Below are 23,521 nucleotides of genomic sequence, written 5' to 3' on the forward strand. Positions count from 1 at the left end.
CCCAAAGAGAACTCGGCCTAATCCGATTGAAACCTCCAAAGCACTCTCTAGCTTGGATGAGTCTTACAACCTAGAATTCATCTCTAATATATAATCATCACACGTAAAGTAAAACTTTAAGAGAAAAGGAAATAAGAAAATAGAAATACAGTAAAACCTCTATAAATTAATAATGTTGGGACCAAGACATTTTATTAATTTATAGTGATATTAATTTATCTATAAATTAATAATTATTATTTTATAGTGTAAATTAATAATTATTAATTTATAAGTATATTTTTAATTGTTTAATTTTTAAAAAACTATGAATTGAGACAATTTTTGCAAAATAAGATTAGAATTTTGGATGTTGTAAATTTTATGGTATTGGAATTGAATTTGAAATAATTAAAAAATATTATTGACAATGAATTACAAATATTATAGACAAATTCACTTATACATATGACATAAATATTCAAATTTATGAATAAGAATATCAATTCTCGTATTTTAATAGTCTATCAAACTATAAAAATGTAAATGATGCATATTTAGAAATTGAAAATTTTAAAAAGTTTTAGCTGTTTTATGAAATGTTATAGAATATTTTATATCATTATAGTTTGAAGATACAACATAACAATTTTTTATATATATATAAGGTTTAAGAGAAACATACTTTACTATATCAGCATATATATATATTTACATGATTATTAATTTGTGATATTATTGGGACTATATTTTACATGGGGATTTCAAAAAAAATATTATCTTATTATCTTATCTAATTTTGTTAATTTTTACACTGTCCCGACTTGGGACTAGTAAAATTTATTAATTTATAGTGTTTATTAATTTATAGAGTATTAATTTATAGAGGTTTTACTGTAATCCTAAATAGCTAAATAGAAATATTCCTAACATATACAACATCTATCATCTTATAAGCTTACAGTATTTCTTGTTCTGATTTTGTTGTTACTGTCTGGTATAGGTGGAGTGCGCGTCCAGAGTTTGAAACACCCAAACATAGTATGGGATGTTAAGTTTCTGAAAAGTAGTGACATTGTTATTACTTGTTCAGATGCATCTATCCATATCTAGAGAGTAGATGATGAGATGATGAGATGCTTGTAACTAATTTTGAAAAGAGTAGCTATGCTTACCAACTCACTGAGAGTAACAGGTAATTTATATTAATGTTAGGCTTTCCTTCGATTAGATCTTTGCGTTTAGGTTTCACTTTTTGGATTTCTTGTTAACACACTCTTCAGCATATATCGTTAAGATGTACCTTATGCTTATGATTTGTGTGACTCCTTGAACATTTCAAGTGCGTGGAATTTGTGTATGTGGTGAGAAGACTATAGCTATCTCATCAAGAGACAGAAGCATTAGGATCTGGTCACTGGATCCCTCTGATCTTGGTGAAAACGTTTGTAGTCTGACTCATTATGGGAAGACTCCACTTGCATGGATTCCCCCTAACGCTCGATACCTTCAAGGAAGACTCATATCTGCGAGCTAGGATTGTTCTTTCCTTGTGTGGGACTTGGTGGACGGAAGTAAACGTCGTACTTTGATAGGTTATCAAAGGAAGTCACCGGTGTTGCTTTTTATAGGGACACTACAAGAAAACAGTCGATTTGCGAGGAAAATCTGCGACGGCAAAATACCCTCGCAAATTTGCGACGGATTTGCGAGTAGTTTGCTAGTTTAGCGAGGGTACTTGCAATTCCCTCGCACAATTTGCAACGGTGAAATCCCTCGCAAATTTGCGACGGATTTACGACAGATTTGCGACTCCGCGAAACTTCCTCGCAAAAACCTCGCAACTTCCTCGCATATTGCGACGGATTAGCTATGACATTTTCCGTAGCAAATTTGCAAGGGAGTTGCAAGGATCGATGATGTCGGCAGCCACGTTTTTCCCGAGTGTAACTGTTTTGTCGGCAAAACAGTAAAAGCCTCGCAAATCCCTTGCAAGAAAATAATATTTTAAAATATCCCTCGCAAATCCCTTGCAAATTTCCCTAGCAAATCCATAGCAACTATTTTTAGTAGGCCTATAAATAGCAAGTTTATGATCCATGGAAACCACAACACAAAACACTTCCAACAAAAACACTTTGAATACGAAAAAAAATATTGTGAAAGAAAAAAAAGGCTAAAAAAAAAAGCCTAAACACTTTTAAATTATAAAATAATGTTTGGAGGCGGGCAGCATGAGATATACACATTGTGACGGTGGATGTACAATCACAGAGATCCGGAGACCGGTGATGTGACGAGAGAGTTTTGTGATGGGTTGCGCGCTTTCATGTACCAGGCGACAAACCAAGACTTTGCTCGTCAAAACAGTACAATATTTTGTCCATGTCCTAATTGCTTCAACGTTAATTATTTGGAATTTAATCTAGTGAAGAAGCATCTTTATAATAGAGGATTTATGCCAAATTACTATGTATGGTTTCGTCATGGAGAGGGTTGTAGCAGTAACGTTGGAAGTAGTAGTATGAATTATGCTGTTGATCAACCTAGTAATTATGGGCATCAAGAATCTGATCAATTTGGTTTTTATGGGTATAATGAGGAAAATAGATTTCATGATATGGTTAATGATGCATTTCATGAAACTACTGCTGCATTTCCTGAGAATAATACGGAAGAACCCAACGTAGATGCACAACGTTTTTATACTATGTTAGATGCTGCAAATCAACCTATCTACGATGGATGTAGAGAAGAGCATTCTAAGTTATCATTGGCATCTAGGATGATGACAATTAAAGCTGATAATAACTTAAGTGAGAATTGCATGGATTCTTGGGCTGAACTCATTAAAGAGTATTTGCCACCTGATAATGTATCGGCTGAGAACTACTGTGAAATACAGAAGTTGGTTGCGAGTCTTGGATTACCATCTGAAATGATTGATGTGTGCGTTGACTATTGCATGATTTTTTGGAAAGATGATGCTAAGCTGTAGGAATGTCGGTTTTGCGGGAAGCCGAGATATCAGCCTACACAAGGAAAGACGCGAGTGCCATATAAACGTATGTGGTACTTGCCTGTTGCTGATAGATTGAAACGCCTATACCAATCAAAAAGGACTGCAGCGGCAATGAGATGGCATGCAGAACATTCTACTGAAGAAGGAGAAATTACACACCCATCTGATGCAAAGGCGTGGAAACATTTTCAATCGGTATATCCTGACTTTGCTCAAGAGTGTAGGAATGTTTATCTTGGGTTGTGTACAGATGGTTTTAGTCCATTTGGTATGTCAGGGAGGCAGTATATTTTATGGCCTGTTATATTGACGCCATACAATCTTCCTCCAGATATGTGTATGCAAAGCGAATTTCTGTTCTTGAGTATTTTGGTACCAGGTCCAAAGCATCCAAAGCGATCTCTAGATATCTTCTTACAGCCTCTGATTCATGAGCTGAAGCAATTGTGGTATGAAGGTGTTCAGACGTTCGATTCATCGAGAAAACAGAATTTCAATATGTGGGCAGTGCTAATGTGGACGATTAGTGACTTCCCTGCGTACGGAATGTTATCTGGGTGGACAACACACAGAAGATTATCATGTCCTTATTGTATGGAACGTACAGAGGCATTTCAGTTAAAGTATGGGCGAAAACCTTGTTGGTTTGATTGTCATCGTCGGTTTCTTCCCTTGCATCATCCGTACCGGAGGAACAAGAAGTTGTTTACAAAGAATAAAGTTGTTCATGTTCCTCCACCAACTTATGTCTCTGCAAATGATTTAGTTGAGCAGATTGATTACTATGGAGCTCAAGAAACCTGTAAACGTGGGGGTAACTATCACACACCAGCAAACATGCCAGATGGATATGGAAGCGCTCACAATTGGCACAAACTGAGTATTTTTTGGGAGCTTCCATATTGGAAAGATCTTCTATTGCGGCACAATCTTGACGTGATGCACATCGAGAAAAACTTTTTCGATAATTTCATCGTTACGCTTCTGAATGTGCAGGGTAAAACAAAAGATAGCAGGAGATCTAGGTTGGATTTGGCGGAAATATGTGCAAGGATCGAGTTACATCTTACAAGAGATGGGAAATTACCAGTACCCCAATTTCGATTGTCAGCAGAGGCTAAGAAGGTGTTGTTCGAGTGGGTTAAATCTGAATTGAAGTTTCCAGATGGATTTGTCTCTAAATTTTCAAGATGTGTAGAGCAAGGCCAAAAATTTTCAGGTATGAAGAGCCACGATTGTCATGTCTTCATGCAACGGCTACTACCATTTATATTTCTTGAGCTCTTGCCAAAACACGTTCATGAAGCTATTGCAGGTATATAAGTATATAATGATATATATATATATACATATATATTTATATATTGATATATATACTTATTTAATTAATTCACCCATGAATTTGTTATTCATTGGTTGTAGGTATCAGAGTTTTTTTCCGGGACTTATGCACTAGAACATTGACCAGTGAAGTCATACAGCAGTTACGAGATAATATTCCAGTGTTAATTTGTAACTTGGAGAAAATCTTTCCCCCTGCTTTTTTTGACGTGATGGAACATCTTCCAGTCCATCTACCACATGAAGCTGATCTTGGTGGCCCAGTGCAATTTCGTTGGATGTATCCTTTTGAGCGGTTTATGAAAGCTCTTAAAGCAAATGCCAAAAATCTTGCCAGAGTTGAGGGGTCAATAGTCGTCGGGAGTTTAACAGAGGAAACGTCTCACTTCACATCATACTACTTTAGCCCCACCGTGAGAACCAAAAAAACACGTACTCGATGATATGATGACGGAGGCGTTGCACCTACATATAACGTTCCTGATGTTCCAGATATCTTTACTCAAATAGGAAGACTTGCTGGAAAGGTAAAGGAAGTTTGGTGGGAAGATCATAGCTATTGTCGAGCAGCTCACAATTACATATTGAGGAATCTAGATTACGTTCAACCTTTTGAGAGGTATTCTTGTTTAAAAACTAAAATTAATTTTATTTTATAAGATAACGAACTAACAAATCTCTATTTTTTTAGACTTTTTGAAATGCAGATTCGTGAAGCATATCCTAATTTAGAAGAATCTGACTATGAGGCCTACAAAGAGCGGGATTTCGCTAATTGGTTAAAATACTATGTAAGCATTAGGATCAAGAGACAGAAGCATTAGGATCTGGTCACTGGATCCCTCTGATCTTGGTGAAAACGTTTGTAGTCTTGACTCATTATGGGAAGACTCCACTTGCATGGATTCCCCCTAACGCTCGATACCTTCAAGGAAGACTCATATCTGCGAGCTAGGATTGTTCTTTCCTTGTGTGGGACTTGGTGGACGGAAGTAAACGTCGTACTTTGATAGGTTATCAAAGGAAGTCACCGGCGTTGCTCTTTCTAGGGATCGGAAGACATTGTTTCATCTTCCATTGATGGGTAAGTCGTCAGTTTTCTTTGTGCTTTAGTTAGTTTCCTTTGTGCCTAGTGAGTCATGTTTCTTAGCCTGTGGCTATAGATTTATTGTGGTAGTGTATTGTACTTATGATCTGAGAAGGTAATGTATGATTTTCTATGTAATGTGTTCGACTAATAACTGAAATGATGTGTGCTCTTCTTTATCTCAATGGTAAAGACCTTGATGTGCTGCCAAAACGTGATATTTTGCTTTTAATGGTATAACAGGAAATGTACAGCAAGGTTTTTTAGATTTGTAAGGATCTTTTCCTATAGGTTGTGAGACTTACTCAATTCACACTATCTCGCGAAAGCACAACTTAGAAGAGATGAGGAAGTCCCAAAGATCCAAACTACTCTCATAAAACAACTCAATTGCATCATTGGTCGTTGTTATAAAAAAATCTCATCCGTCAAAGAATTGGGTTCAACTAATTAAGTTTGAAATTAGTTCCTTGCCTCCATGGTTCGATATTCGAATTTAAATTTTGGGGTTGTTTGTGGTTTAAAAAACAGTTCTATGTTATATTTAGAAAAAGGTTACATATTGATGTAAAGAGAATTTTGGCTGAAATAACCAAAAAGATTCTTTAATTCACTTCATAACCATGCTAAACATAAAAAATGTTATATTTTGTGTATTTTATATGATAATTACAAAATAACCCTCTTGTATATCAACTCTCACCTCTATTCCACCTCTTCTTCGGGCCACCACACCTACTCTCACCTCCGGCCATCATGTTTTCCGGCAACCGCTTCAGCCGACACATCTTACCACCACATTTTTCGGCAACCTCTCCGACCACCACCTCTTCCGACAATTGCTCCGGTTACCGTATCCACCACCTCTTCCAACAACCGCTCTGGTCACCACCTTCTCCGATCGCCGACTATCACTAACCACTACTAACTATCCTATCATCAACATTAAAATGGTAATTCTCTTTACCCCTCATCTTATTTTCCTAATTTTTTAAAATAATTTACAATATTCTTAATTAAAAATTTTGAATTTGGTTATTGGGCAAAATGGTGCTAATGTAAAACAATGTTTGTTTTTGGTTAAATATAATTTAACCAAAATTTGGTTTAACCTCTCTCACTAATGCCCAAATCTCCTCCGCCATGGCTGAGAACTTCTGAGGAAAGATGAGCTAAAAGAGCATAGCCATGGCTACGACTTCACCCAACAAACTCCCACTCTTCCCTCTACTCTCCCTTCTCTGTTTCATCTCCATCTTCTTCCTCCTCTCTCTATCCCGTCGCGCTTCTCTCTCCTCTCCCAACACTCACCGCTCCGCCACCGTCTTCACCCCGAGATCCGACGACGCTTCCCGCACTGCTGTCTCCTCCACTTGCGACTTATCCGACGGCTCATGGATCTACGATTCCAACTTCAGATCCGCTAGGTACGATAGTAGTTGTAAAGAGATCTTCAAAGGATGGAACTGCGTTCGTAACAACAAAATCAATGGCCTTGAGATCTCTAAGTGGCGTTGGAAGCCTAAGGACTGTGATCTTCCTTCGTTTGATCCACTCGAGTTTCTTGAGACTCATCGAAATACCAACATTGGTACGCTTTGTTCTCGAATCTGATCTTTTGTTGTTTGGAATTTTGAGTAATCAGAAGCTATGGTTTCCAATTACTCTGCTGAGTTCTCTATACATCTTAAGATTTTTGTTTTTGAACAGTGCAGGATTTGTGGGTGATTCCTTGAATAGAAACATGTTTGTATCACTATTTTGTATGTTAAAGAGTGTGACGGGTGAACTGAAGAAGTGGCGACCAGTGGGTGCAGATCGTGGATTCACATTTTTGCAGTATAATCTGACCATTGCGTATCATCGAACAAATCTCTTGGCACGTTATGGTAGGTAAGCTAAGTTCTCTTTGGTGTTCCTGTATCTTTTGTTTGAGAAAGTGATAATTAGATAATATTGTAGTGTATAATCTGAAATGTGTTCTATGATTGTTTACTCTGTTCTGCTTCCTCCCAAAGATTCGTATTTGTATAGTAAAATTCATAGGATCATGTTCTTGTAGCTTCTCAGTGGTGTGCACAGTGTAGGAATACCATGGTTTTATATGGTTATCAAACTGATCAGACATATTTTCCCTCGCTGTTGGTTCAGGTGGTCAGCTAATGCTAATGGTGGTGAGCTAGAATCACTTGGATTTAAAGAGGGGTATAGAATTGATGTTGATATTCCAGACAGCTCATGGGTAAAGGCTTCAAGCTTCCATGACATTCTCATTTTGAACACCGGGCACTGGTAAAATACCCTTTTCTGTTTCTTGTCTGATGTAAATGAAACTATTTTGAACTAGTTAAATGCTTTATCATCTGATTTAGCCCAACACTAGATCGATGCCATATGACCATAGTCACTAAGTTTGTTTACTACTGGTTCATGTTTTCTGTATTTAGAGATATTAAGGCTCAAAAAATTATAGAGGAAACTGGGAAATTTTCAAGTTTTAAACTACTTTCTGTTCCAGTTGATTCACTGCTCTCTAAGTTTAAACATACATATATATGACTCTGTCATGATTCATGGAAAGGAACTCCTTCAACTTGCCAAAATATTTGCAGTATTTCTTTCTCGTGTTGATCTCTGCATTCTTTTTCACGAGTGCAAGTTAGTCTTGTTTTATCAGATAAATGATACCTTGGTTTGTCATCTTTCAGTTAAACAAAAATTTGTTTTGTCAACTTGTGATGTTGATAACCTTTTGTTGTCCATTTTATGTAAGGTGGTGGGCGCCATCAAAATTTGATCCTTCAAAATCACCTATGCTTTTCTTTGAAGGCGGCCGGCCAATACTCCCACCTATAAATCCTGCTGCTGGCCTGGATAGGGTTCTAAACCATATGGTATGCTGTTCTGTATTTCTCTGTTTTCCTGTGTTATTGCGAGGCAACTTGAGATACTGCCGTTACCAACCCTACTAGATTATATGTTTACAAAAGTGAACATGTGCTATGACATTTGTGGGCTACTATTGTGTGACTTTATAGCGTTTTGTGTTGAAGAATCAGTCTTTGAGCCAACACCAAACTGCGCAATATGATAAACTAGTGGTAGTGAAATATTGTGATCCTCATACGACGTTCTACTATTGTAATAGGTAAATTTTGTGGAGAAAACAAAGCGGCCTGGAGGAATCATATTCTTCAGGACACAATCACCTAGGCACTTTGATGGAGGTGACTGGGACCAAGGTGGTACTTGTCAACGACTGCAACCTTTGTCACCTGGAAATGTAAGTCAGTTTCTGTCAATTTAGTGGCTGAACTAATAGTTAATTGTGTTATAAATGACATACTCATACCGAGTCACTCATGAAAGCTACATGAAATCATTAGTTTGGTCTGGCCAGTATGGGTACTTCCAAGTTCGAACCAGTGATCACATGAGATAATGGGACTGGTAATAGGCAATAGGCAGGGTAATAAAAGAACATGATAGCTAGATAATGGGTAGAGGAGCTGAGAGATTTAAGATTGTTAGGAGACGCTTATTATCTGTCTTCATATTTTAATGGTAGGTTGAAGAATTGTTCTCGGTGAGAAACAACGGGACAAATGTAGAGGTTCGTCTGGTGAATCAACACCTCCATAACTCCCTTGAGAGTAGAAGCAGCTTCCACGTTTTGGACATAACTCGAATGAGTGAGTACAGAGCCGATGCTCATCCGGCAGCAGCTGGTGGTAAGAATCACGATGATTGCATGCATTGGTGCCTTCCGGGCATCACCGACACTTGGAATGATTTATTCGTCGCAACTCTCCATGCGATCAAAGCTTAGTAATCAAAATAACATGTTTTGATTTGTTGGGTCTAGCGTCAGTCATACTCATGTAAATTTTGATGTTGTCGTCTGCATTTTTTTTAGTATTTTTTTGGCCTACGGTTAACAAAAAATTTATGGGCTCAAAAAAGTTTCTTAGGTTTGTAATAAACATGATCATATTCATGTTGCATCTCACCGTAACCGGAAAAACAATGACTACTCACGCAACTCCTCCCAAATACCCGGTGGCCATCGAAGACCCTGAGAGACAGAACCAAAAACATTTGGTTGCATCTCAGCGTAAGCAAGATTTGATCTGAAGGATCCGGTTATTCTACAAAACCAAGTGAAGAGCCTTACAACCTTGCTTCATAAGTTCATATCGACACTCTTTCAGATTGAGCTGCCACTAATCAAATATTGAATGTAAGTTTTTATATAATTAAATTTTAACATATGCCAATTTTCAAAAATACAAAAGAAATTAAATCACTTCCTAAAAGAAATGAAACCCTCAGCCCACTAGAAACAATCCAATGTCGGTTCTAATTCATCAACTATAATCCAAAACTAGCAAAAACCAAAACTAAAATACCAAACCCTTATCCTTTTAAGGCCGGTCCAATGCAGAAGAAGATGTGGAAGGATCGAACATTTGACCAGCAAACAAAACAGTTCCAGTTTTGTCTTCTCTAAATCAAAAAGAGAAATGGATGATCCGCCACAAAAACTATCTTCTACGGCTCCGTACAGCTGCCGGTAACACTCAAAACTGGACCAGTAGCAGCCGCAGCTTCAGTACCTTCTTCATCGATCTCAGTCAAAGCTTTATGGTATAATTATTAGTGATTTCAGTTCGGATACTTGCGTATCAAGTTGACAAAGATTACGTGATATGATTGTGATATGATTGGGATTCTGCATTCATTGTAATTAGATATTATTCGATCCTCTTGTAGCCTATTAAAGCCTTGTAAAGCAATATGCAATGCAAGATGAAAACTTTTGGCCCTCATTGTCTACGATTCTTTATGGTATCAGAGTAAATATAATTCACCATAAAAAAAAAAAAAAACAAGTGGCTAAACACATTCACGACAGACAATGGCGACCGACGATGTGATTCCACCAACGAACTCGAACTCGACCCCGACGACAACGACCACAATGGAGGTGCGACGAACCATCTCTCCTTACGACTTGACGGCGGCAGATAATCCAGGAGCTATAATCTCACATCCACTGCTCACAGGTGCAAACTATGATGAGTGGGCTTGTGGGATGAAGACAGCTTTGTGTTCTCGGAAAAAGTTTGGTTTCCTTAACGGAACCATTGCACGACCAGCAGAGGGTTCACCAGATCTGGAGGATTGGTGGACCATTCAGGCGCTTCTAGTGTCTTGGATCAAGATGTCTATTGATCCGACACTCCGATCTAATATTTCTCACCGAGATGTGGCTAAGGATCTGTGGGATCATTTGAACAAGAGGTTCTCGGTCACTAACGGACCCCGAATTCAGCAAATCAAGGCCGATCTTGCTTGCTGTAAACAAAGAGGTCTCCCGATTGAGACTTACATTGGGAAGCTAACTCGCATCTGGGATAGTATGGCTAGCTACCGTCCACTACGACTGTGGAAATGTGGAAAATGCGAGTGTGATCTTGGAACTCTTCAAGAGAGAGATCGAGAGGAGGATAAAGTGCATCAATTCCTATTTGGACTTGATGATACGTTGTACCGAACCGTGAGATCAACCTTAGTCTCGCGAGTCCCAAGTCAGTCTTTGGAGGAAGTTTACAACATTGTCCGTCAAGAAGAAGATCTGGTGAAGAATGGTACTAAGAGTCGTGAAGAAACTGCTGAAGTAAGTGCCTTTGCTGTTCAAGCTACTCAACAGTTTCGTAGAGAAGAAAGAGACAAGAGTGTCGTGTGTAAGCACTGCAATCGTACCGGTCATACCGCGGATAGCTGTTATGGTGTAATCGGTTATCCAGAGTGGTGGGGAGATAGACCACGATCGCGTGCTTCCACTTCTCGTGGTCGTGGTCGCGGCGGTTTTAATGGTGTTGTTGGACGTGGCCGTGGAGTCGCTTTTGCCAATGTCGTTCATGTTGCCACTCCGTCCAACTCTGCAAGTGCTAATTATGTGGTGACTGACAACGATCGTGATGGAGTCCATGTTAGCGACTCTCAATGGCAAGCCATCAAGCGTCTTCTCAATACGGGGAAGATCAATGAACCTGAAAAACTAACCGGTAAGTGCTCTACACCTTTCTGGATCTTGGATACGGGTGCGTCTCATCATTTGACAGGACATATAGATTTCTTAACGGATGTTAAAGATATGTCTCCAATTGGGGTAGTTGTGGCTGATGGTAGAGAATGTATTTCAGTACAAGAGGGGTTTGTTAGGCTTGGCCCGAATTTGACTTTGCGGTGGGTTTATTATGTAGAGGGATTTCAGTCTGATCTAATCTCACTTAGTCAGTTGATGGATGAGAATCGGTGCGTAGTACAGTTAGCTGATTATTTCCTTGTTGTTCCGGACTGTACTACGAGGACGGTGACGGGAGTTGGTAAATGTATGGGAGGGACTTTTCGTTTTAGGAGCATGGAGTTAGATGCGTCCGTAGATGTTAGAGATGCAAAGTCATTTGAGCTCTGGGACAATCGTATGGGTCATCCAGCTGCTAAAATTGTTGGTCTACTTCCCGTTTCCAATGTTATTTCATCTACATTTTCAAATAAAGCGTGTGATACATGTCTCCGTGCTAAGCAAACCAGATCGAGTTTTCCGATTAGTGAGAATAAAACAACAAGGATTTTTCAGTTGATTCATTGTGACTTATGGGGTCCTTACAAGACACCAACATATTGTGGTTCACGTTTCTTCCTCAACATAGTTGATGATTATTCTCGTGGTGTGTGGATTTACTTGATGAATGAAAAGTCTGAAGCTCCAAACCATCTCAAGAATTACTTGATGAATGAAAAGTCTTGTGGGCTGTCTTGAGCCTTCGAGGGAACAACTAGAACACCTACAAGAAATGCCAAGATTATTAGAATGCAAGAATAGCTAATGAAATTCATTTTTTTGTATTATGATTTTAGGGTTCGTAAACATGGTTTATATAGAGATTTTAATTGAAAACTACTGTGTCCCACGGTTTGTGTGGCCATAAAAAAATAAAGAAAAGTCTTACATAACTCATGGTTTAACCATTTTTATGTGTTTAAACTTTCACCTTTTGATATGAGACAAATAAACCACAACATTAACAAAGTCTAAAGGAACTATCGCAGATTACATAACCAGCTAAATTCAAAAGAATCATGTCTTTTTCAAAAAAAAAAAAAAACATATTAAACAAAGCTAAGAAATTTTTTAAGACGCACCATTTTTTTCTTGGTGATCATTGAATTGATAAGGTCCAATCTATAACCAATCCCTACAATATGGGATAACAAGATTTAGTGGAGTGGAGTCGAATTTCGGTAGGATCGGTCACATATGTGGTGTTATAACCAATTGATTAAAGACACTTCCCGCATATTATCTTCTATTGTTTCACCATATTCTTCTCTACCACATAGATAATCACTTCAACACAAAATTTTGACCTGAGCATTAATAGATACAAACAAAATTATGTTAAGCCCAAATTTTGAGAAAATACAATATAACTGGTTTGTACTAAAGAAATTACTTTTTTTTTGTATGGATTTATTATAATAAACTGAATTAAAAACAAATATATTTACACAAAAATATGAACCTAAATATGATTCAATTATAATTATAACCTGTTTGAAACCAAATACCAAAATAAACAAATGAACAAGCCTAAACCATTCGTTAATTTACACAACAATACTTAATATAATGTAAAGAGTATTTAAATTAATAATAATTTCAGCTGTTTTAATTAAACTGACTAGAACTTGTTTTTTTTTTTTTCAAATCTAAGACAAAAACCCAACCGGTTACGGGATGAAATCATGATGACTGGTTTCACCTTATTAACCGAATTACCAAACTTTGGTTCATATCAGTTTTGCTTATTTTGTTCAGTTTATATAAATACAACGTGAATATATTTTTTTTATTTTTTACTTCTTTCGTTTTATATTATAAGATGTTTTAGAAAAATACTTTTGTTTCATAATATATGATGGTTTTAAGTTTTATGTAACTTTTATATTAATTTTATATTTTATATTGTGCAATTTTGTTTTTTAACTGGTTAAATTTTGTAGAAGTAGTCATTTATTAATTTTTGTGTGTGTTTTAGCTAAAATATTATATATATTTAAAACGAAATGAGTATTATATTTTAGTGTTTAGTGATTATCTATGTAATTGTGTCGGAGAATGTAATGAAAACAACAAAAATTCGTGAGCATCCTTAAAACTCTCTTATCTCTGGCGTTTTTATAAGTTATCACGAACACTTTTACATTTCTTAATGTTGTGGTTTTGTGTACTTTTTTCCTAAAGTGAACTCATTAAAAAATATATAGGTTCTTAAATCATTTTTGAGAAAAGTGGGGGCGTACCTTTTACTGATTTTCCTGTATTATGAATCTATATGCTTCGCCGCCACTAAAATTATACTCCATAACTGGACTTAAATTTGATGAGACAATATGTTTAGTGTGTTTTTAATCATTTTGATGAATTTTCTAGTTTTTGAGTAAAGAATTTATCATGAATTATTTTCGATTAATGATCTTAAAGTAGAAAATAATGGAATTATTTTAATACTTTTAAATATTTTTAAATAAATAAAGAAAACATGAACCAAATCAGATTTGATATGTCAGTGGACTAGCACCACACAAGCCACAACGTCACCATTCTTTTCCACTTGTTCACCAAAAACGACAGTGAGACCGATAATGGCATGGTAATTGTTTCTTGCAGCGACTTTGGAATAATCAAAGTCTACTTCGTTATTATAATTGATAGCTCTAGAAAAATACGACATTTCAATAAAAGTAATCCATTACATATTTACCAAACGATCAAGAAAATGAGGTTCAACAATTTCTGTAATAAAGTGAGAACTTTTTAACTTCACATGGAATCAAATTGTGATTCCAGTTGCTGCATCAAAATATTATAACGTGGTACGAGTGAAGCTATATATGATGGTTCGGACCTTGTGCTTTGGTCAATATCTTCCTTTTTCCTAATTGCTACGCTTTATTGAAAGGAAGACATAATAAGGAATAAATAGTTTTTTTTTTTTATTGTTGTATTGTAAAATGGTAAACTGTAGACCAGAATTGGACAAATTTGATTAACCATCTGACAAAAGTGTTATCCTACTTATGATCTCCTAAGAACCGAGTCGAGCTGATCTTATTGTGGATTCTCAATCATCACAATCAATTTCGCTGTAAAGACGGGTAGCTCAGCTAACGTCTGCTGTTTCGTTCACCCAAAAGAATTTATTTTCCAAAGGAAAAGAGAGTGAAATTTAGTAAAATCTCTAGTTTAAGCAAAGAAGATGGTAGTCAAAAACACAAAAATTCAAATCAAATATAGCTTTCCCTATAACGTACCAAACATGTAATAAAATTCAAATTCTGCCAGTTTTTCTCTTACGCCTCGAGCAGGAACCGGAACCAAAGTGGGAACAAAGGTACAATGCAAAGGCCAAGGATCAACCACATAATCTAATATACGAGTTTTACTGATCAACTTATCTTCCCCCAAAACATAGATCCAAGCCTGACCAGTGCTGTCGCAAGAGCACACCACGAGCCTCTTACCATCGATGAAATAACTTGGCTGAGAGTAGCGTACGGTCTCGACTAACTCGGGCAAGTTAGGAAATTCATTCAAACCACATCATCACCATTCTCAAAGTTAATCTTGTTCTCAGTCGCCCAAATCTCAATCTTCTTTGTTACAATGCATTGCTTTAGCAACGAAAACTGATCTCCCCTAAAGACTTTAAGGACAAGAGCATCCCACCACCATGGTTTCTCCCACATGGTAGATCACAAAATCTAGAGTATAATCCAGTAGGAAAATCGAATGTACTAATGTCGTAAGACAAGGGATCTGTCTCGTCCAGAGAGCAAACCCAATACAAAGTTCAAGGATACAACACTTTCAGCGTATATGCTATCCTCATCAGATTTTGACTGGAGGTCGTCTATCCACACATCCGAGGCAAAGTCATACATTGTGCACAACATGTCATCAGTCTTATCTTCGTTCCCAGGGCAAAAACCAGCCATCTTGTAATTCTTATTTTCGTATCCTATGCCTATGAATTCCATATCTGAACGTTTTAAACTCGGCTCGATCCATCTACTCTGCCCCAACCATGGGTTCCAAACAACGGCTCCGTTCTTCTTGCCACATAGCAACAGCTCATTGCAATCAACCAAGTTTTTAAGTTCCAACGTTTCTAAACCGGGAGTATCTAAGGTTAACTCACGTACCACTATCACGGGATCAATGCTTACCGAATAAATCTTGGATTCAGTTGCTAGAATGAACCGAAACGTCATCTTGTGGTTGTTCATGAACGTCTTGTCGTCGAAAAGAGCGTTCCATTGTTTCGATATGATTCTGAAGCGAACAAGAGATTTAGGTGGGACACGAGAGAGCGTCTCTTCAATCAACTCCCATGGAAGCTTTTCCAGATGCGCCATCTCTATGCCTAACTTAGGGTTTTTGCTTAGTAAATCTAACTTGCGTATTAAAAGGGAGTATATTAGAATAATTAACATAAAAATTTGCTAAAGATTATATCATATGTGTCATCTTGTTTATTCAAAGGGAGTATATTCGAATAATTAACACTAAAATTTGCTAAATATTATATCATATTCGTATGCCATTTGATATATTGAACAATATATATATATAGCCAAGCAAAAATGTCTAGGTACTTAGATCTACTAATATCCCCTAAGCAAAATATAGAAAATAATTAAGAAAGAAAAATATACAATTAATTAATATAACTAAATTATTAAGAAAATTATACAATCAATTATGGATCTCAAAAAACATGATAGTAAGTACTCATTAAAAAGAGTAATTTATGTTATAACAAGAGGTTTAGAGAATTATCTCTTGTATTATTAATCTCTACTATACGATACAACATATATATAGTGATACAATACTAGGGTTTTAGGTTGTACACCAAGTCTACTAATAGGCCGATAATGGGCATCCTTATAATACAATATATTCATAACACTCTCCCTTGGATGACCATTATAAAAATATAGTCCCAAATGCGCCTATGAGATACTGCTTCGTTAAAAATCTTAGCAGAAAAACCTAGTGGGAAAAACCATGGATAACGCCAAGCTCCGTCTTACATGGCGGTACTCCGTACGAGCGGTTGTATAATACCAAACCTTCTTATGAACATCTCCGTGTGCTCGGAAGTCTCTGCTACGCTCATGATCAATCTCACAAACACGACAAATTCGCATCTTGGAGTCGTCGATGCGTTTTCATGGGGTACCCTTATGGAAAAAAGGGCTGGCGACTTTATGATTTGGAAAAGGAACAGTTTTTTTTGTCTCTAGAGATGTAGTTTTCTTTGAAGACGAATTTCCATATGCTTCTATAAGTGATGAAGCCACATAAGAGATCATAGACATGACTTTACCCTTGACGACTCTGTTTTACGAAGAAGAAGAAGCGATACCACAAGTGGGCCGACACCAAGCTTCAATCCTTAATGGGCCTCCAAATAGCCCTATTATTCTAAGACCACCACTTGTTGGGCCTCCATCAAGCCCACCTACTGATCCATCTTCTCCTCTTGTCGACACTCGACACACACAGCCTCTGAGAGAACCCAGCGACGGTGAGCGATCTCAACCGGATTCAGTTCCGGAGACGCAACCACGACCTGTACCAGTTGTTCCGACAGTGGTTCAGGCTCCGGCGGCGGAGGAAAGGCTGGGTCGTGGTCAACGCAAGAAAACCCAATCGGTAAAATTAAAAAATTTTGTGGTCAATACCAGTTCGCAAGTGATGACACAAGATGAGCCCTCTACGTCTAACTATCCGGTGGCGAACTATGTTAATTGTGATCAGTTTTCACCCCAACATCAAGCATTCCTAGCTGCAATTACATCGGGTGTGGTGCCTAAGTCCTTTAAACAAGCAATGGAAGATGAAAGATGGATCAATGCCATGACTACTGAAATTGATGGTCATGATCGCAACAAGTCGTTTACGATCGAAGATTTGCCCACAGGCAAAAAGGCAATAGGTTGCAAATGGGTTTACACACTCAAGTATCGGTCCGATGGCACTTTGGAGCGACACAAAGCCAGATTGGTTGCTCTTGGTAATAAACAAATCGAAGGGGTCGATTATGGAGAGACATTCGCCCCAGTTGCAAAAATGGGCACAGTCAAATTGTTTTTGGATACAGCGGTCAAACGGAAATGGGATATTCATCAGATGGATAAGAATATCAATTCTCGTATTTTAATAGTCTATCAAACTATAAAAATGTAAATGATGCATATTTAGAAATTGAAAATTTTAAAAAGTTTTAGCTGTTTTATGAAATGTTATAGAATATTTTATATCATTATAGTTTGAAGATACAACATAACAATTTTTTATATATATATAAGGTTTAAGAGAAACATACTTTACTATATCAGCATATATATATATTTACATGATTATTAATTTGTGATATTATTGGGACTATATTTTACATGGGGATTTCAAAAAAAATATTATCTTATTATCTTATCTAATTTTGTTAATTTTTACACTGTCCCGACTTGGGACTAGTAAAATTTATTAATTTATAGTGTTTATTAATTTATAGAGTATTAATTTATAGAGGTTTTACTGTAATCCTAAATAGCTAAATAGAAATATTCCTAACATATACAACATCTATCATCTTATAAGCTTACAGTATTTCTTGTTCTGATTTTGTTGTTACTGTCTGGTATAGGTGGAGTGCGCGTCCAGAGTTTGAAACACCCAAACATAGTATGGGATGTTAAGTTTCTGAAAAGTAGTGACATTGTTATTACTTGTTCAGATGCATCTATCCATATCTAGAGAGTAGATGATGAGATGATGAGATGCTTGTAACTAATTTTGAAAAGAGTAGCTATGCTTACCAACTCACTGAGAGTAACAGGTAATTTATATTAATGTTAGGCTTTCCTTCGATTAGATCTTTGCGTTTAGGTTTCACTTTTTGGATTTCTTGTTAACACACTCTTCAGCATATATCGTTAAGATGTACCTTATGCTTATGATTTGTGTGACTCCTTGAACATTTCAAGTGCGTGGAATTTGTGTATGTGGTGAGAAGACTATAGCTATCTCATCAAGAGACAGAAGCATTAGGATCTGGTCACTGGATCCCTCTGATCTTGGTGAAAACGTTTGTAGTCTGACTCATTATGGGAAGACTCCACTTGCATGGATTCCCCCTAACGCTCGATACCTTCAAGGAAGACTCATATCTGCGAGCTAGGATTGTTCTTTCCTTGTGTGGGACTTGGTGGACGGAAGTAAACGTCGTACTTTGATAGGTTATCAAAGGAAGTCACCGGTGTTGCTTTTTATAGGGACACTACAAGAAAACAGTCGATTTGCGAGGAAAATCTGCGACGGCAAAATACCCTCGCAAATTTGCGACGGATTTGCGAGTAGTTTGCTAGTTTAGCGAGGGTACTTGCAATTCCCTCGCACAATTTGCAACGGTGAAATCCCTCGCAAATTTGCGACGGATTTACGACAGATTTGCGACTCCGCGAAACTTCCTCGCAAAAACCTCGCAACTTCCTCGCATATTGCGACGGATTAGCTATGACATTTTCCGTAGCAAATTTGCAAGGGAGTTGCAAGGATCGATGATGTCGGCAGCCACGTTTTTCCCGAGTGTAACTGTTTTGTCGGCAAAACAGTAAAAGCCTCGCAAATCCCTTGCAAGAAAATAATATTTTAAAATATCCCTCGCAAATCCCTTGCAAATTTCCCTAGCAAATCCATAGCAACTATTTTTAGTAGGCCTATAAATAGCAAGTTTATGATCCATGGAAACCACAACACAAAACACTTCCAACAAAAACACTTTGAATACGAAAAAAAATATTGTGAAAGAAAAAAAAGGCTAAAAAAAAAAGCCTAAACACTTTTAAATTATAAAATAATGTTTGGAGGCGGGCAGCATGAGATATACACATTGTGACGGTGGATGTACAATCACAGAGATCCGGAGACCGGTGATGTGACGAGAGAGTTTTGTGATGGGTTGCGCGCTTTCATGTACCAGGCGACAAACCAAGACTTTGCTCGTCAAAACAGTACAATATTTTGTCCATGTCCTAATTGCTTCAACGTTAATTATTTGGAATTTAATCTAGTGAAGAAGCATCTTTATAATAGAGGATTTATGCCAAATTACTATGTATGGTTTCGTCATGGAGAGGGTTGTAGCAGTAACGTTGGAAGTAGTAGTATGAATTATGCTGTTGATCAACCTAGTAATTATGGGCATCAAGAATCTGATCAATTTGGTTTTTATGGGTATAATGAGGAAAATAGATTTCATGATATGGTTAATGATGCATTTCATGAAACTACTGCTGCATTTCCTGAGAATAATACGGAAGAACCCAACGTAGATGCACAACGTTTTTATACTATGTTAGATGCTGCAAATCAACCTATCTACGATGGATGTAGAGAAGAGCATTCTAAGTTATCATTGGCATCTAGGATGATGACAATTAAAGCTGATAATAAACAAATCGAAGGGGTCGATTATGGAGAGACATTCGCCCCAGTTGCAAAAATGGGCACAGTCAAATTGTTTTTGGATACAGCGGTCAAACGGAAATGGGATATTCATCAGATGGATGTGCATCACGCCTTTCTCCACGACGATTTAGAAGAAAAAATATATATGAAACTTCCTCCTGGGTTCAAAGCCTCTAGTCCTAACAAGGTATGTCGTCTACACAAATCTATCTATGGTCTAAAGCAAAGCCCGAGGTGTTGGTTTGCCAAACTGACCACGGCTTTGAAGGAATATGGATTCGAACAGAGTTTGTCTGACTACTCTCTGTTTACCTTGGATAAAAATGGAGTTCAGATTCATGTTCTCATTTACGTTGACGACCTAATCATCACTGGTAGTACTGGGCAAGCAATGGTCGACTTCAAAGCCTATCTTTCTTCTTGTTTTCACATGAAAGATTTAGGTCCCTTGAAGTATTTCCTTGGAATTGAAGTTTCACGGAGCTCCTCCGGTATGTATCTCAGTCAACGAAAGTATGCACTTGATATCATCTCCGATACCGGGTTACTTGGTGCAAAACCATTGGCGTTTCCTCTTGAATCAGCTCATACGTTGGCATTGTCGAAATCACCATTTTTGAAAACCCCAGAACAATACCGACGTCTGATTGGCAGATTGATATATTAAGCTGTAACTCGGCCTGACTTGGCATTTTGTGTTCACTTCCTAGCTCAATTTATGCAAACTCCACGAGAAGATCATTGGGAAGCAGCTCTACGGGTTGTTCGTTACCTGAAAAACAATCCAGGCCAAGGTATTTTCTTACGAACCGATGAACCTTTTCAGTTGTCAGGATGGTGCGACAGTGACTATGCAAGCTGTCCGCTTTCCCGAAGATCAGTCACAGGGTACTTCATACAACTGGGAGGGTCTCCAATCTTGTGGAAAACTAAGAAGCAGAATACTGTTAGTCGATCCTCTGCCAAAGCGGAATATCGTGCCATGGCATTCTTAACTCAAGAACTCATTTGGCTTAAGCGTATACTGTTGTCACTTGGAGTTTCCCACGACATGTCGGTGCTGGTTAATTGTGATAGTCAAGCAGCAATTCACATTGCCACGAACCCGGTCTTCCATGAACGTACTAAACATGTCGAAGTGGATTGTCATTTTGTCTGGAATGAAGTTTTATCGAAGAACATCAGTCTTACTCATGTTGACAGTTCCTCGCAGCTCGCTGACATCTTCACGAAACCGTTGGGGACACAAGACTATAAGCAGTTCTGTTTCAAGTTGGGCATACAAGATATGCATGCTCCAACTTGAGGGAGGGTATTAGTGATTTCAGTTCGGATACTTGCGTATCAAGTTGACAAAGATTACGTGATATGATTGTGATATGATTGGGATTCTGCATTCATTGTAATTAGATATTATTCGATCCTCTTGTAGCCTATTAAAGCCTTGTAAAGCAATATGCAATGCGAGATGAAAACTTTTGGCCCTCATTGTCTACGATTCTTTAATAATGACACATCATGCTCAAACTGACCAAAAACACTTGAAGCTTCAAAACCGAATTCGATCTTAAACTTTTGGAATTCTGAAATCACCTACTTCAACTCGGTATTTCGGAATATGACCTCTCCAAGAATCCAGCAGTAGATGTCATTCTATCCAAAAGATTATCCAATTCACCTTTCTTGTTAGGGAGATAGATATACATTGAAAACTTGCGGTTGGTATCATTACAGCCTTGTAGGTACGGAAGCCTGGGGACCTTGAAATCATCAGAAGCCTCTATGAATTGGTCCCTATGACTTCTCATAAAAGGCAAAGAGACTGTTTTGCCATTGAGAAAGTGCAATGGGTTGTCTCTTGTCATTGACTTATCGAATTCCTTTTCCAAGCCCCCTTTGAAGTACGATGCGTTTCCATAAATCCAATTAGATAGGTTTGTAACGGATCTAGGAGGAAGAAGGTCTTTGATGATATCACTAGTGTGACGTGAAGCCCACGTATGTACCTCCAAACGTACTTCTTCACCCTTCAAAACAACAACAAAAAAAAAACAATAATTAATCATAAAACAACAACCTAAAAGAACCAAAGGTCACATGTTAAAAATTGTAATAGATCACATAACTCTTGACCTAATCTGATCGATCAAATTCGAAACTGAAAAGAGTTAACACAGAAACTAACCTTGTTTCGGAAATCAACTTGAGCAAAACTAGCCTTGAAGAAGTTCTGGAAGAGATCTTCCCAGTCAGGGTTACACGGAAGTGATTGCTCCATCCACACTCCATTAACCGCCGCGATATTATGCCCGCCTCTTTCACTTCCGTCTACGAGGACGACGGATTGAGCTGTTTGATTACATGCATGATTTCTCTAATAAAAGCTCATTCGTATTTACAGAAAATAAATGGTTAAGATATTAAATTATTCTCGTACCGATCAATTGTGTATACCCCATTCCAAGTCAAGTTAGGTGAGTAAGAGTTTATGGTTAGAAAGGCTGTTGGTTGATGGTTGAATGATACTATGGTGAGATATACAACTTATGGGCTTAATTGTTTGAGAACGGGAGTAAGAAATAGAAAAGTAACAGCTCTTTTATCGACGTGAAACCACATGACTAAACTGAGAGAAACTTGACAAAGGTATGAAATTTTGGATTTGTTATTCACAAATCTGTTGGATCATTTCATTTTCCTTATTCACTATACATAGATCACTTTAAATAAATTTTGTTGAGAAACATATTTTACATTTGAAAAAAAAAAATCTATACTAATAAAGAGTAGGAGCTATAAGCTACCTAAGCTTTAAAACTACCAATAAGGATTAGACACCTCACTAATTAACATTTTTAAAAATTTCCAGAATTTTATATATTGAGAGTTATTTTAAACAACCTATTAGGATTTTACATGTCATTCATTAATATTTTTTGAATTTCCAGAATTTTTAGAAAAAGAAATTTTTTTAAATTTATGGAAATAAAAGAACTATGTACAATATTCCACATCGGCTAGAAAATTTTTAGACAATGGTTCAGAACCAGTATAAATAAGATTAATATGCTTCCAACAACGAATGAGCAGGAAAGCGTGATTTATCAAGCGTCCAAGTTTAAAAGTTTTATTCGGTTTGATCCGATCAAATTAAAACTTTAAAAAGTTTCAAAAAAATATATTATAATATTTAAAATTTTTAAAAGTTTAAATATTATAAATATTGAAACTTTTAAAAGTTCTTAGCTTTTTAAAAGTTTTTAAATATTATAATTTTTAAATTTTAAAAGTTTAAAATATTATAAATATTGAAACTTTTTAAAAGGTTCAAATTTTATATTTCGAAACCTTTTAAAAGTTTAAAATATTATAAATATTCATGTAATACATAAATTATCTTATTTATCTACGTTTGTGCTTTTATTTCTTATGAGCTGTAAAATATATTTTTGTGTATGATTTTATAGATGAGTTGATATTCTTT

At 36.9% G+C, this 23,521-nt stretch overlaps 2 protein-coding genes, 1 long non-coding RNA gene and 2 pseudogenes across 4 annotated transcripts; 3 read left to right on the forward strand and 2 right to left on the reverse strand.

Annotated features, from left to right (window-relative positions):
* The first annotated feature begins 2,087 nt into the window (after positions 1-2,087).
* Positions 2,088-5,567, forward strand: LOC147949982 (uncharacterized). Its single transcript, XM_087459736.1, has 3 exons — positions 2,088-4,316; positions 4,424-4,961; positions 5,034-5,567. Exons 1-2 carry the CDS (start codon positions 3,047-3,049, stop codon positions 4,783-4,785), a joined length of 1,632 nt encoding a protein of 543 aa, XP_087315862.1. The 5' UTR covers positions 2,088-3,046; the 3' UTR covers positions 4,786-4,961; positions 5,034-5,567.
* A 511-nt stretch (positions 5,568-6,078) lies between these two features.
* LOC104792971 (protein trichome birefringence-like 13) lies at positions 6,079-9,453 on the forward strand. Of its 2 annotated transcripts, none has more exons than XM_087459748.1 (6): positions 6,079-7,020; positions 7,140-7,322; positions 7,581-7,721; positions 8,203-8,323; positions 8,578-8,712; positions 8,998-9,453. In XM_087459748.1, exons 2-6 carry the CDS (start codon positions 7,174-7,176, stop codon positions 9,256-9,258), a joined length of 807 nt encoding a protein of 268 aa, XP_087315874.1. In that variant the 5' UTR covers positions 6,079-7,020; positions 7,140-7,173; the 3' UTR covers positions 9,259-9,453. The 2 variants fall into 2 exon arrangements, with proteins under 2 accessions (XP_087315874.1, XP_087315869.1); XM_087459743.1 differs by having other exon boundaries at positions 6,081-7,020; positions 7,145-7,322.
* A 370-nt stretch (positions 9,454-9,823) lies between these two features.
* On the reverse strand, positions 9,824-22,496 carry LOC104709040 (serpin-Z2-like; annotated as a pseudogene).
* LOC109128811 (F-box protein At2g14710 pseudogene) lies at positions 14,803-15,917 on the reverse strand (annotated as a pseudogene).
* On the forward strand, positions 17,063-21,525 carry LOC147949983 (uncharacterized). Its single transcript, XR_015562574.1, has 2 exons — positions 17,063-17,631; positions 20,064-21,525. It is a non-coding gene; the product is annotated as an uncharacterized LOC147949983 (long non-coding RNA).
* Positions 22,497-23,521: the final 1,025 nt, after the last annotated feature.

The sequence above is a fragment of the Camelina sativa genome, chromosome 1, assembly GCF_030686135.1.
Source record: "Camelina sativa cultivar CO46 ecotype springtype chromosome 1, ASM3068613v1".
In the NCBI taxonomy this organism is placed as follows: domain Eukaryota; kingdom Viridiplantae; phylum Streptophyta; class Magnoliopsida; order Brassicales; family Brassicaceae; genus Camelina; species Camelina sativa.

Bases quoted from the DNA above. Each gene is read 5' to 3' on its own strand.
- LOC104792971 (XM_087459743.1), top strand. From the start codon at position 6,618: ATGGCTACGACTTCACCCAACAAACTCCCACTCTTCCCTCTACTCTCC. The intron at 7,722-8,202 runs GTAAAATACCCT...ATTTTATGTAAG, and splicing joins ATTTTGAACACCGGGCACTG to GTGGTGGGCGCCATCAAAAT. The intron at 8,324-8,577 runs GTATGCTGTTCT...CTATTGTAATAG, and splicing joins ATAGGGTTCTAAACCATATG to GTAAATTTTGTGGAGAAAAC.
- LOC147949982 (XM_087459736.1), top strand. From the start codon at position 3,047: ATGTGGTACTTGCCTGTTGCTGATAGATTGAAACGCCTATACCAATCA. The intron at 4,317-4,423 runs GTATATAAGTAT...CATTGGTTGTAG, and splicing joins CGTTCATGAAGCTATTGCAG to GTATCAGAGTTTTTTTCCGG.